The sequence below is a fragment of the Gadus chalcogrammus genome, chromosome 11, assembly GCF_026213295.1.
Source record: "Gadus chalcogrammus isolate NIFS_2021 chromosome 11, NIFS_Gcha_1.0, whole genome shotgun sequence".
Taxonomy (NCBI): domain Eukaryota; kingdom Metazoa; phylum Chordata; class Actinopteri; order Gadiformes; family Gadidae; genus Gadus; species Gadus chalcogrammus.
In genome coordinates this window covers 1597647-1613159 of record NC_079422.1, presented here as the reverse complement: position 1 = coordinate 1613159, position 15513 = coordinate 1597647, and the positions used below count along the sequence as shown (strand labels likewise).

Here is a 15513-nt window from a genome sequence, read left to right as displayed (position 1 = left end):
AGAGGAAATGTAAAACTTTAATATTTTCTTAAATCACAGTGAAAACAACCAACATCAAGTCATCAAAATAGGAGTGTTTTGGCAAATTACGCCTTATCCAGAGAAATGTACTATTCCATAGTGTAGCCTTATGACTGGTCCACTTCACAAAGATTAGATCTGGATTGTCTGGGGTTCTTTTAAAAGGACAGTGTTTGTGCCGAGATGATACTGAATTGGAAAGATAAAACACCCCTCCCGGATACGAGAATGATGAAATGTTTAGATAAAAGCGGGCATGCACACAGCACACAGGAATTAAGAATGTTCCAATGACAGTGGACGGACATAAACAGAAATAACCAGTGCCCCCTGTTGACAGTGAGAAACAGACATCCACGGAGGGCTAACATCCAATTCCTAAATCACTTGGATCAATTTGATACTTAGCCATTCAAATGCAATGAACTGAAGGCAATAGGATGAATGTGAATATAGTAATAGAAGCCACATTGAAGACATGCAGAAATATAAATGATTACTCTGTTACCAGTACAGTGAAAAAAGATAGCAGCCATAAGTGTACAGGGAGAGTCAAAACCCTCAAACAAAAAAATCACGACAAATATGCACAAATAAGCAAACTGTAAAGCATCTCAGATAAAATAGATCTGCTTGTGGAGTTTCAGGGAAGTTGCTTAAAAAGTCCTTAAACTGTGCTTTGCTTGGTTCAGGCTAAACATAGGCAAACCTCTTCACCCTTCATAATAAGATTGTTTTTATCAGACGCTTGTCCCAATCCGAGTGTCAAGTCCAAAGCAAAAGAAAAATAAGTCCTTTTTCTTCACAAACAAAAATCTAAGGCTATTAGATGATTAAGACAGCCCACTTATTATTTAACTACCCTCCCTCCTTTTATAGTTTAAGACAACTACAAACTATAGTTGAGCTCATAAACTATGAATGATAATTTGTACCATAAGGATAAATGTGATAACAATGACCATGCTCTCAAATCTAGAATAAACAATACTGCATTGTCATCTGCATTACAGACATATTCTCACCGTTTCAAATCACAAACTGCAGGCACGTGGACAATCACATGCACGCGCACACAATCACATGCACGCACACACACACACACACACGCACGCACGCACGCACGCACACGTGCGGGCGCACACGGGCGCACTCAGTGGTATAGATCCCGTTTCTGTGACTTCACTGCTCAAATAGGAGTCTACTCCCATGGGTCACAAGCCTGAGAAGAACAGCTTGAAACAACACTGCATGGATCCGTCTAGCCAACACCTCTTCCGTCTCCACTGCAACTCTTATATAGGCCAGCCCATTCTCCCCGGTAACAGAAATGCACCCAGAAGTGATCCAACTCTTTCTGCTTACAACCTCCTCCCTTCCCTCCAAGCTCCTTTGGTTGGGAGTACAGGATAGGCCTACCAGCCTCTGGCTCCAGTCTCTACTGGCTCTCCAGACCGTTGATGGACTTGTTCTTTACACTGCCTTTTCCACGATTTCTTATTGCAGGGCTGTCTTCGTCAACGTCAAGATCTCCTAAAAGAGAATGGTGAAGATTGTAAAGCACTGATTATATAAATGCTTAAAAGGCACTAGAAAAACAAACTTCCAGTAGAAACTTCTTTCTACTGTCGCTGATTTAGGAAAGGAAGAAAGGCAAGTGTACCTTTAAATCCTTCAGTCATGTGGTCTGGAGAGTCTGCATCATTACCGTCGTCCCAGTCTGAGTAGCCCTGGAAACAGAAATAGACATACGGCATACTTACAATTAATCAACACAAAACAGGTGGCTCTCTGTAGGGTACAAGTTCACCTTGGTCCGAAGCACACCAGGGACCGCTTTTGATTAGGAACAATAACTGAAGTGAATACAACATGAATCTGGGTGAAAATAAGGCATATCCAAAGGGAATTCAAATCAAGGACACTAGAAATTCTCTCCAACATCAATATTTCCACAACAACAAAGGTGGTGACCATGCATGCTTTGATGTTCTATTATCAGGAAGTATGCGATGGATGGAAAGCCATCTTTCAAATCAGTACCATTATTAATGACAGAATGGACTCTTCACCTCACAGACTCTCTTACAACGGCTATTATTACAACGACATGCGTATGTGGGCACTTGGGAGGGACCATGGACTCATTTCTAATTAGTTACTGACTATTATGCATCTGTCCTAATTCCAGCTGTTTTGACTATTGTAGAGGTTGATAAGGTCTTTTAGACATGTTATGTAGCACCAGATGCAGCTTGAATGTGTCCTTTACAAAACCCCAAAGACAGATGCACTACCACCAACTACAGCTGTAATTAAGTAAACATACCTTTTCTTTGAGATCATATTTTTCAGCATACCACACCATTCCATAGAGGCACAGGAATGTAATGAAGGCCTAAAAAGAGATAGAGATGCAGTAAGCAAAATTAGTGGCTCATATTGGCACCCGTTAACAAAAACATAACCTCAATATTAAATGGTACTACGGGCCTGATACAGCTTAGAGTTAATAACAGGTTGATCTTACCACACACAGGAGCCAGAGGAACACATAGAGGACCTGGGTCTTAGAGAACAGGTCCTGGCCAAACTTTATGCAGGCCAAAGCCTCCAGGAAGGCTATTGCACTGGAAAAAACAACAACATTGAAACCTAAATTTCCCAAATCACAAAGCTTGCTAATAAGAAAAAAATCCTTTGTTTGAAATCTTTAATTTAATAAAACTCAAGCCCTTGGGACCAACTTACATGGTGGCTATTCAGTACCACATGAAATGAAAATGGACATTAAACCTATTTGGAGCTAAATTCACATCATTCGTATCTGTTCATCAATGTAGACGGGATGAAATAAAATGTCTGCATTGTGTTTTAATTTGTATTTTTGTTTAGCAATCATACCCCGAGGGTAAAGTGCATTCTAAAAGTAATTTGACCGCATTTTTATGTTGAAAGACCCTAACCCTAACCCTCAAAAACACACTTTTAAACACGGTGGACCCACTGTCTACTGTGGGTGAGGTTCAATGACCAGTGTAGCAGCAGTGCAGAGAGAAACTCCATTCAGTTTCAAAGTGAGGTCTACATTTAAAGAGAAAAAAGCCTAATCGCCCTCGAACATTCGCAAAACTCCCAAAAGGTTGTTCCTTCATTAATTCATGAACTAATTTTACAATATGTCTTACCCAAAAACCCAGCATTGCGTTCCAACTCTTTTGCATTGTGTATCTGTAAGGTAGGCATAATATTGCCTAACAAAGAAGGAAGAAAATACAAATGTTAGATCAAAGGTTATCCATACGAAAACTGCCAGAATCCAAGTAAAGCCATGAGCAGCAAACACAATACCATTCTCACCTGACTGTTGGAGCTGTAATTATTCCGACAAACAAGATCCGACACCAGCTAAGCGCATGGCATGCTGGGAAGACAAATATGTGCTTCAGGAAGAATGTGTTCAGCTCTGTTAGCTTGAGGAGAGAAGAGAGACTGAGTTAATTCTTGGGTTTAACAATATAATATTTTTACTATTGTTGGATTTCCATAATCTCAATTTAAGATTAATTCAATTTGGGAGTAATCCAAAAAGTTAGTTGTGCTCCCTCCCCGAACTAGTGCATTGGCTTCATGGATTCCCATGTACTATCAATTACCCTTAAGGCTTCAAACTAGTGATGGGTCAGTCATGAACAAGCCGGTTCAAAGAGCCGGCTCTTTTAAGTGAACGATGGGAGTAAGCTCCCGACCACGAGCCGTTTCTCTTTTTTATATAAAGTTTGCCTAGGCAGAATGATATCAAGATCTCCGCGCTAGGTGTGCTCCGTGCATGCTATGCGTGTGTGCAGTGACTCACTGTCAGGTGCATTCATGCAACGAATCACGTGTGGATAGACAAGGATCGTACCATTAAGCAAGAAGCAAGGGGTGAGGATGCGCGTTGCGCTCATATGCAGTGAAAACAATCGGCTGCAGAAATGTATTGATATTAGAAAATTGTAATTTTACTTTTGAATACCAATAAGATGCATTGAATAATTTAAGTGATGTACAGGCCATAGTTTCCGTTGTCCGGTAATTAGCGGTCATTGAGCTGAAAAAAATTAGTAGGACCGAAAATTCTAAAAGTCTCCGGTCAGAATGAACAATGGAAGTAATTCTCTCTACAGTGCTATGCTACAGTGGTAATTTGTTTAGCCAATTCATGTAAAACAATGCGGGCCGGGCCGGGCCTTTGATCGAGCGTTTATCATAGCTTTATTGGCCTAATCTGAGGAGAAATCTATGCCATAACAATCCGGTATCACGCGATTTCGTGCTCATGCGCACAAACGTTAATCGTGTCCCAGATCACGATTGTCCTACTTTTTTAGTGCTGCACAGAACGAAATGTAAACCAATGCATTCTGAATGGGAGCGTTCTCCGACAATTAACGTTGTTTTTGAGGAGGTCTGCTTACAAATCAGAAATTTTGACATATATATATATATATATATATAATAATATATACAGATATATAACTAGAGGGTGCACTGTACTATCTGCGCTCACCCCTTCTGAAGCTTCTCTCTCTCTCGCTCTCTCTCTCTCTCTCTCTCTGTCCCTCCCTTTCTCTTTCTCGTTTCGTTTTGTGGAGTACGTCAATTGTCGGAGAACGCTCCCATTCAGAATGCATTGGTTTACATTTCGTTCTCTGTAGCACTAAAAAAGTCGGACAATCGTAATCTGGGACACGATTCAATAGATTAATAACATTTGTGCGCATGAGCACGAAATCGCCTTTATTACACGGGTCTTCTCAATGCCGTGGAACGCTCCGTTCACTTGCATGGGTAGTAGTCCGGTAACTTGTGAACCCCAGCGCCTTCGGTTGCTAAGCGACGTCAACGTCTTTGGCGGATTATTTCACTGCTGATCAAAACTACGAATGCTGGTAACGATTAAATTGTAAAAAGACACACCATATGAAGTTATTTGTTCGTTTTGGCAAGTAACCGTGTAATAAGCGGGATAATGTATAGAACGTCGCCGGTCATTATCGAAGGATTAGAAGAGACACCTATCCTCTGCGCGTCGGTGTCCTGTTCAGCCTGTCGGGGCTTATTTTCCCGATAATGACCGGCGTTGTATACATTATCCCTTACGTATATATTTAGCAGAGTAGGCCTAAGTAACAAATGTGTACAAAGTTACACATGTATTAAAAAAAATGTCGGGTTGAAATCGGGGCCGGGCCGGGCCGGGCTCGGACAGAACGTGCACAGGCCCAGGCCGGGTCGGGCTTGATTTTCTGGGCCCGATCTAAGCTCTAATAAAGACTGCTCAGCGAAGCCGCCTTGGGGAAGGAAGAGTCACGAGGCTTATGCGCATTGCAAGCAGCAGAGACACTCGATACATTTGACTTTTAAGTCAGCAGAGGCACGCTTCACAGATGCCAAATATCGAAAGAAGTAAAAAAAAAAAAAAAACTTTAAAATGAAACCTTTCATGTCACATGATGACCGGCACCAATTTATTCTAGCGGAAACACTGGTACAGGCCTACTAGCCTGGCTATTACCAGCCCAAGATCAATCGTAGATTGCACGTTGGTCTGGGGAGGCTGCTGTCATATTCTTCAGCACAAGAGGCGTGATCCACGGGCCTAGTTCAACTGACTCTGTATGCAATTGGCTGCTTGCCGTCGCTTCCCTGTCATCCCTGTGTTAAACCAGCCAATAGTGCGCCAGGGGGGGAAGCCAGCTTGGTGATTGGCTCCTGCAAAAACGTATTGGAAGCAGAAAGAAATGTATTGCTCTTCTCTAGACCCTTCTGCAGGGCGAATTCAAATTGCCGGCAGAACGGGCTGGGGGTACCCAGTCTACAGGCCTACACATATGAATCATAAGTCAAAACGGGCTACATTTGGCTGAATTATAAAAGGTAGAAGTGGTTATATGAAGAGCCGTTTGGGAGCCGAAAGAGCCGGCTATTGATGGTGAGCTGATCCAAATGATTCAGCTTCTTAAGAAGAGCCGAAATTCCCATCACTACTTCAAACTCCTCTGCTCTCATCAGGAGTTTCAGTTAAGGCGAGGACAGCAGGGGACTTTTCTTGACTTGTGCAGTCAGGACAAGTGCAGTCAAGATAAGTGGACTGACTCTTACAAGGGCTGGTTTCCATGTTTTAAAACCAAGAAGATAGTCGATCACATTAGCGAGTTTAGCGATGCCTAGCAGATCCCCCTGCAAACACATCTAATCACCATGGCAGACCACAGGAAGGCTGAATTACCTGCCAGATGATCATGAATAGATAGACACCGGTCACTCTCTGTAGAGAAGACTTGGGGTCGAACCAGCGCACATACGTCCAGCTGGCAGGCGTGAACTGGAGGGCGGCCCTCTTGATCTTCCCTGTGGTAGTGTGGATGTCTCTATAGGGAGAGTGAGAGATGGAGAGAGACAGAAGACTGATCTAAATAATAGCCTTACACTAATCACTTCAAGTCCAATTAAATGCTTAGTGTGTAATCCAGCCTTCTGAAAATAAACACCTTACATCGGATGGTATGCCTTATTGCTGTATACTGATTAGATTAGATAGATTTAAGTGTTTAAACCCCAAGCCTAGTTAATGTGATGATTGGGAAGTTGTTTAACTTGATTTCAATTGCACACACTGAGCTCTGTATAATAAATAAAAACAAAGCAACCAAATTATTACAAAGACAAGATAGAGCGGTTGGCAACCAACACACTACAACTATGCGAAACATTAAAACGTTCAATCAATTTGACATCAGTATCTTGAGTTTGTTAGTCTACTAGCAGATTAATGTACCCTTCTTTTAAGCAATGAACAAGGAAACATGTTCAAATGAATTAATTCAGTAAGCTATTTTTAAATAGGTTTTAGTATTAGGCTATATTAGATTATTTACAGGTATATAAACACATCTCCTTCTTCTTAGAAGAGGACCTACTTAATACTGGCCCAGTGGTAGGTCCTCATCTCCAGGAAGCGGCAGACGGTCATGCCAAGCCAGATGCCTCCTCCGTTACACAGCAGGATGTCCAGGATCACCTGGTCCCACCAGCACTCCGCAAAGTTGGGCAGCAGATGCATGAAGAATAACTAAAAGAGGAGACAGAACAAATGCTATTGAGAAATAAACTGAAGCCTTTAGGAAGAGAATACAGTTGCTACATTCTTACATATTTACAATTAATGAAGAAGACATTATAACCCATGCTGGAGACACCCAATGACAGGGTGAGTGGCATAAATTGGCTTATGAAAAGGTGTGTCACAGGCCTACTATATTTAACATATTCTGGTAGATTTGCATTGCTTAATATTACTTTTATTGTAATTCCTTACACAATTCTGTACTTTGTGCTGTGACACCCTCATCACCTATCTGGGATCAGTGCCTCTGATCTTCTCAGTGTGTCTATAGTTTACCTCTGTGAGCTCCCAGGTGATGCTGATGGTCCAGCAAAGGCCATAGCTGCGAATAAGAAGGGCCTTCATACCCCAGCCCCAAAAGTGGCTGAATGCAAAAATGTCAAAGTGGCTTAGGATCCTCTCCCAGGTGATCACATGACAGTTCACAGCATACTCCTGTAACAAACAAGAGACCAGAAGTTGAACCACCTGTCCTGAATCATTTTAATCCACATTGATTTTTCATCAATAATGTTTAAACCATTGCTGCACATTTTGGGACCGGTTGTATTTTGCCCGCGCCTTGCCCACTCTATAATTATTATTATGATTATTATTTATTTTTTTGCTTAATATGATTCTAACCTACCGTACATGACATTCTCACTTTGTCAGTAAGTCAGATGGAGCCTGACATTGAGATACTTTTAAAAAACAGTCTTCCTGTCTCCCACTGATATAGACCTCCAATGTGTCACCTTGGAGTATGTTCTGCTCTGTATGATTAATGGGGGCATGTTTTGTCCCATATTACTGTGTTTATTGCACTAGTAAATACAGTACTGATTTCTACAAACCTTCTCATGCTGTTGTCCAATTCTGCTACTATTACTGATTTAAAAATGATTGTTCAAACCAGTGAAGAATGTATTTTGGTCCCATGGGGGCATGTTTTGTGCCATTTAAATGTCTTTGTATTTGAAGATATAGGTCTAAGGCCTAGTAATGTTCCATGTCTGTCTCCAAATATTATAAAGAAACCAGATTTTTTGTTGATTGTTCAGTACATTTTTGGAACATAAATGTGAAGCACAATAAACAGTGTCAGTAATTCAAAATTACTATCAAAATTACTTTTTGATAGTGTTCATTTTGCACATGCATGCTATATATACCCACATTTAACTTAATGCACTGCAAAATTAACATCTTGGCCCACAACCCTCCCCAAAGATTTAATTTTGGCCCTCCACTGGGAAGAATATGGGCACCCCTCGTGTAAACAATTCATAATATATAACTCACCATAACATCGGCCTCTCGCTTAGCATAGCGTAGGTTTGGGTCTAACCAATACATGAGCTGCTTAACCTGGTCCCAGTTGAAGAATATGATGAACACCAGGAAGAGAAAGTAGAGGACACTCAAGCCTTCAAAGTGTGGGAAGAAAGAAAATTAAAGTCATTAAAAATCCACAGGGAGCATAGAGTTGAGACTATTACAATTAAAAAATAAAAGAGATAGTTACCAAAAACCATGCGCCATATTGCAGGATGTGGCCTGGTGAACGGCCCTAAAAGAATTGAAAGGCAACATGATTGAATTGTGCCAACAAGCCTGTGTATTTCATGAACGAATGCCAACAGATGGTAAAAAGAAAGAGAGCTCCGGTTGTTTTTTAAAGTTAGAAAGATTTTGGATATTCCACAAATATTCAAACTCTGAATTAAAGTGAAATCAAGGGTATGAGTATGTGTGTATAGGGTGCCCAAAAGAAGGTGGAGCAGCAGCATTGCTCTCTGCAGGGCCAGCGTTTGGTTTATAAAACAGGCAAATTACAAAGTACCCTTCCCTCAAACATAGCCTAACTAAAATGCAATTAGACCCGAGAGGTTTCACGTTTCAAAATTTTCCCAATTGATACAGTAAATAGCAGGTTAAGATGGGGGGTGGGTGTTACTACATAGACCAGGGGTTTTCAAACGAGTTCGTGAGGACCATTTTTTAGAATCAAGAATTTTCGCGGACCAGGCACCTTATAATACACATAATAAAATATGTCTACACACAGTCATGCCTGACTTACCCGCAACTCTTAATGGGCATACATTAGCACTAAAAGTAGCATCTGAGCACTGAATTTCAAAGTTCCCTCCTAGCCACTAGACCAAATATTCTGGAGCGTTCTAATCTTTGCACTAGCCTATTTTAGTAATCACAAAATAGGTTCAATTTAATTTAAATTGTGTATCATACATACATATTTTAAAATTTCTATGAATAATATTATTTTAGATTTTAGTTTGCTTTTTTTTTTGCAGTAGGCCTACGGTCCGCAGAAAATCACTGACATAGACTGTAGGCTATAGATCCGGTTTAAAATAGTAAAACCATTGTCAATGTAAAGGAAACACTATCAATTGTCGATAATGTCATTATCTATGACGGATAAAGAAATACTAATAAAAAATGACGTGACCAACCAAGTGAAGTCTATGTGGGAGACATTGAATTAGTTTGATGGCTGACATGACATGAGCCACTTTTCAAAGCAGCGCATCCTAAACTAGATCGATATTTAAGTAACCGAATTGCTTTTTCCGGTGTTCACCGCGGATGTGTAAAGGGCATCTGACGCCAGGGAGATGCGACATGTAACGGGCCGTTAAACGTGAATATTTATCTGGCTTTGGTTGGAAACGTTTGGGATAATGATGATAATTGCTATTACACAACAAACAACACTGTAGACGTTTTTAGATATTTGAATGCTGAAATGTTACATATACCTTTAATGCCTTGTTTGTGCTTACCGTTCGGAAAGGCCAGGACACTGATGACTAGGAAGAAGGATATGACCAGGATAACCCCCACCCAGATATTACTGTCTGGGTTTCCATCGTCTCTGCATGTGCAAATGTCCAAATATGAAACAAACAAACAGCACGATGTCAGCACCAAGCAGTTCTTAAAGAGAGGCTACTCTAACACGTTATGTGTACGGGTGCCCGTCTCTACTGAACACTGCCGATCAAGGGTAGGATACATAGACAGAGCCAATGTTTGAAAGATAAACCCTACTTGTTAGATATCTAGTGAACACAGGACGTGCTGGCTAACGGGATCTTGTTGCAGGATGTCAGAAAGTCCCTTGATGTGCACGAACGTTACATAACGAGCAGTTGACCTTCTAAACAGTCAAACATCAACCAGCATATTAATACACGTGTCACTTATTGGTCATTTTTGGCCACTATTTTCCACCAACTACCACCTATCGAAGAAAACGGACAGAGAAGAAGACAGGGGAGGACTTGGTCCATCGTTCCTGTGTTAGCCGAGCTAAGCTACCTAGCCGAGGTGCGCTTACCTTGCAAATGCGAAGTACATGAGGCTGAGCACAGTGCATGTCAGCAGAGTGATGGTGTGCGGCTTGTAGAAGAAGTCGATGGTGATGTCCTCCACCTGCTGCTCGTTGATCATTCGGAAATGCATCCTGTAATTCACATCATCTTTGCTCAGGGTGTGGGAGCCGCCGCTATACATGGACGCCATCAGCCTGGGGAGCCAGGCACCTCCTCCTGTAGACAGGCACCTCCTCCGCCTGGAGACAGGCACCTCCTCCTGGAGACAGTCTCCTCCTCCTGGAGACAGTCACCTCCTCCTCCTGGAGAAGGCATCTCCTGCTGACGCACCTCCTCCTCCCGGAGCCATCACGCACCACCTCCTGACGCACCTCCCGGAGCCACGCACCTCCTCCTGACGCATCTCCCCTTCCCGGAGCCATGGAGTTGGGTCTGTCTGCGTCCTGGCATAACTTAAAGACGGAGGCGTAACTTGTAGTAGAAGGCGTAACTTGTAGTCGGAGGAGGCGTAACTTGCACTAGGAGGCGTAACATGTAGTCGGAGGCGTAACTTGTAGTCGGAGGCGTGTCTAGTACTTTTCTAAATCGCGGAAGTGATCTGTATGTAGCAGTGGTGCGCGTGTACATAAATGACCGCAACTCGGACCTCAAATATTAGGCCTTAAATTGACTTACCGTCATGAATATCGGAAGACCCGACTTCAATGAAGATCTCGTGTGAAGTTACGCCTCCTAGTACAAGTTACGCCTCCTACTACAAGTTACGCCTCCGTCTTGCAGGACGCAGACAGATAGGCCTACTATTATGCACCTCCTCCTGACGAGGCGTAACTTGTAGAGTAGGAGGCGTAACTTGTAGTCGGAGGAGGCGTAACTTGTAGTAGGAGGCGTAACTTGTAGTCGGAGGCGTAACTTGTAGTCGGAGGCGTGTCTAGTACTTTTCTAAATCGCGGAAGTGATCTGTATGTAGCAGTGGTGCGCAGGTACATAAATGACCGCAACTTGGACCTCAAATATTAGGCCTTATATAAAAATAATGCAACCGACCCACTCATTTAAAAATATGCTCTTGATTAGCTTAATCATAGCCTTACTTGAAACTGACATCCCTGAGCAGTGACGGCTGGTGGTGATTTTGGGTGGGTGGGCTAACGAATGCAGTACATTTATCAATACTTCACAGGGCTCCAGACGCCATGTCACCTTTATATCTCTGTTCATAACTTTCATATAATGTGAATGATTTTTAAACAAGAAATAAGGTGTGTAGAGAAAGGCGTGCCTTTATTTGAAGCACAATTATAAATAAAAAGAAAAATAAGGTGTTTAAAGTGCTTCACTGAGCTGAAATTTAACATTTCGAACTAAACCATTAAGCAAAATAAAACTTTTTTTGTGCTTAAAGTAGGTTACACCAGTGGTTTTCAAACTGTGGGGCGCGCCCCCCCTGGGGAGCGCTGTCACACTAAATTTGTACCGGCTGCCAAATTTGTACCGGGCGCGTCATCCACACGTAATCCATTCCAAACCTGCCTGTCAGCAGATGATCGCGTCGTCCGTTGCTGGGCAGGTTTCAAAAAAAATTTGCGCTCATGTTGCCAAAGACGAAATAACATAATACAGTTAACGGATCGCTAGATAACACTTGTTTTTACTTTATTGTAGCGACCAGTGTTCGCAACGGGTTCATTCACTTCCAGGTTCGTGCCGGGGATTCTGGGGGATTCCCGGCGCGCATGTTGTTGTGTTATTATTGTTGCTGTTATTGTTGTTGTTCTTGGTCCGTTACTAGTTGTTGGGGTTATTAATGATCAGTGGGGTTAATGGGTTGGGATTGTTAATGGGTTGGGAGGATTGTTCATTGTTGTGTGTTGTTCTGTTGTTGTTGCCACCGTCACCGAGAATGACTTGTGTGTTAGTTAGGTGTGCTGTTCTATGTATGTGTGAAGGAGGCAATAAAAAGAGGGTGTTCTGTAGTCGAGCGCAGTGGTGTAGTCTACGTGATACGCAGGTATACGCCGTATACCCACTAGGAACGCACCAGGATTTGCGCATACCCACTTAAAAATATGCACGGATACGTATCAATCGTCTTGTGACAGATCTTTCACTTCTGTGTTTATTTTTCGCAAATATCGGTTGGTTATAACTGCAATAAAATACTTTAAAGGACAATTCCGGTATTTTGAACATTGAGCCCCCTTTCTGGTTTGTTTAGGATGAAATAGAGTGGGTGACACCGAAATTTGAACTATTAGTCCTTTCTCGGGTATTTGGCTCATTTTGAATCGCTCCTGCCTGCTTCACAATGGTTGTCTGTGTGCATACACAAACCTGTCAACCCAGCAACCCTAAACGTTCGTTTTCAAAAATGTGCAAGTAACCGAGTGGTTAGTGGCATTCGTGAAGTTTAAAAAAAAAAATATCGGCGCAATATATGTTTTCCATCCGTGTTAGTTGCTAAATTGAACTATTTTTTCAGATACCTCACAACCGCATATATAAACTTCCGCACAAGGTCCCACTCCGTGCAGCACCTACTTTCGACTTCCGTCGGCATCTGCCTGCACTTCCCACAGGCACACCACCCGCCCGTGATCCTGGGGGGACCGCTTCAGCCGGAGCTTCAGGCGCCTCCGTAGCCCTAGCCTCCATCTCACGTAGCTCCTCTTGGGTGAATTCTGGTTCAAAACGATATCCTCTGCCGTCAAAATCGAGTGCGTCCTCCAGAAGCCACCTTTCATAATCCATTTTCAGTGATTTTCTATGTGATTTTCCCTAATCCGAAGTGCTCACGGTACAAGACTTCAAACCAACGTAAACAGCCCACCTTTCCGGTTCGGCGGAGTAATATCATCGTGCAGTAATGAGTCTTCCAACTGAAATCAACTGGCGATAAATGTGCAATAAAACACGACAAACCATATATTGCGCCGATATTTTTTTTTTAAACTTCACGAATGCCACTAACCACTCGGTTACTTGCACATTTTTGAAAACGAACGTTTAGGGTTGCTGGGTTGACAGGTTTGTGTATGCACACAGACAACCATTGTGAAGCAGGCAGGAGCGATTCAAAATGAGCCAAATACCCGAGAAAGGACTAATAGTTCAAATTTCGGTGTCACCCACTCTATTTCATCCTAAACAAACCAGAAAGGGGGCTCAATGTTCAAAATACCGGAATTGTCCTTTAAGCAGGGGAAGTTATCTCCTACATTCACACATTCATAAAATTCCCCCTGCGCGCTCGCGCTCTGCCCTGTCTCTGTTACGAAGCGCGAAGCTGCCCCTGCATCTCTGCACGTAGTTGGCGGGCCGAGCCCCTCCTTCTCGCGTGTGTGTGCGTGTGTGTGTGCGTGTGTGCGTGTGTGTGCGTGTGTGTGTCCAGTCCTCCCATATGTGTAAACCACATAACAAGTAGTCAACAGTAGACAATGTTTTAATCCCACAATATCTCCTTGTTACTTTTAGATGAGAACCCCTGGCCAGCCTTTCGGACTGGGTGTCAGGCTAGGGAATTTAAAAACAGGCATCCTTGGTTAGAGTGAAGGGAAAACAAGTTAGGTAAATGTCAGCCAACATACAGTTGGTATACACAATTGAAATTCATAATGTTAATCACTATGCAAATGAGAGTATAGCTAATTCATGGTCATTTTTAAGGTGCAGTAATTTCACACTTTTACACAATTCAATTACTGTATGGTATGTTAGATAACAACATAAGAGCTCAAATTAGAGCAATTGAAAGAGTGAAACATTAGTCTCCTGTCATCTCCTTCTCATAGCCATGGTTGTAAACAGTTCATTAAATTATTTTGCATAGATTTTGTCCTTGTTTAGCATGTGCTATTGCTACTATAGATATACAAAGGACAACTTGTCATTTTTGTCTTCTCTTTGTTCATACTGTTATTAAAACTGATAAACCTACTCAGCTTTCCATGATTGTTGATAATCGTTATAGGTCAGCGGGTTGTAGAACCCTGCGTTGGTGAGTGTGGTGCGACATCCCATAAGTGCCACACACGTACACGTACCGGTGGGACGGGTTTGTACGAGGCTGGGAGGGATTCATCACAGTATACCCACTACAATAAAATAGACTACACCACTGGTCGAGCGGTGTATGAGTAGAGGCACAGACCCCTAGTTGACCAAGAACCTGACTCCCTGTTCTTCCTGTTCGGCGCTACATTGGTGTCAGAAGTGGGATCATGGAAAAAGGAACGTTTTCCGACATGACGCGTCCAAAGGAGGAAGACTCGGAGGAATGGCTTGGCGCGACGGCGGCGCAACACCGCCACCCAGTGGCCGTTGGCGGTGTCGCAGGATCGGCGGCGGTCGGTCGCCACCTGGTGGCCAGGCTGCCTAAGTTTTTTGGAGCAACGCCGCTGGAACCCTACCTGGCGCAGTTGAGGATCGCCGCGCGATACTACGGCTGGGGTATGGATGAGTCCGCCGCCCAGCTTGCCCTAGCTTTGGAGGGAACGGCGTTGCAGGTTCTGCTGGACCTGGCCCCAGCAGACCAGCGGGACCTCCAGGCCCTGACCCTGGCCTTGGAGAGGCGTTTCGGGCAGCGGAGGGTCGTGAGCCACAGCCGGGAGTTGCTGAACAGCCGCCGCCGCCGGGAAGGGGAACGTTTGGGGGCCTACGCAGCGGACGTACTGCTGTACGCCCAGCGGGGCTACCCCGACTTCCCTGCTGCGGCTAGGGAGGAACAAGCCCTTCAATCGTTCCTCCAAGGACTTGCCCTGCCGCGGCTGGGACGGCATGTCCGCCTCGCCGGGCCCCCGAACCTCGATGTGGCTCTTGAGCTGGCGGAACGGGCGGAGCGGGAGCTGTCCGACCTACAGCCGTCCGGTGAGCCCCCCGACCTCATGTCCGGCAGGCGGACTACGAGCGGGACGAGGACGACGAGGAAGAGTGTTTCCAGGCCTGGACCTCGCCCCAGCGTCCCCGGCAGCATCCACC

General features: G+C 43.6%; 1 protein-coding gene across 1 annotated transcript; it reads right to left on the bottom strand.

Annotated features, from left to right (window-relative positions):
* Positions 1–2: 2 nt before the first annotated feature.
* On the bottom strand, positions 3–10801 carry ptdss1a (phosphatidylserine synthase 1a). The gene is made up of 13 exons (XM_056602196.1): positions 10542–10801; positions 9985–10076; positions 8700–8744; positions 8477–8601; positions 7469–7627; positions 6987–7138; positions 6296–6437; positions 3382–3494; positions 3210–3275; positions 2552–2651; positions 2351–2419; positions 1685–1751; positions 3–1554 (listed from the first exon to the last, which is right to left on the bottom strand). Exons 1-13 carry the CDS (start codon positions 10724–10726, stop codon positions 1460–1462), a joined length of 1410 nt encoding a protein of 469 aa, XP_056458171.1. The 5' UTR covers positions 10727–10801; the 3' UTR covers positions 3–1459.
* Between the last annotated feature and the right edge of the window lie 4712 nt (positions 10802–15513).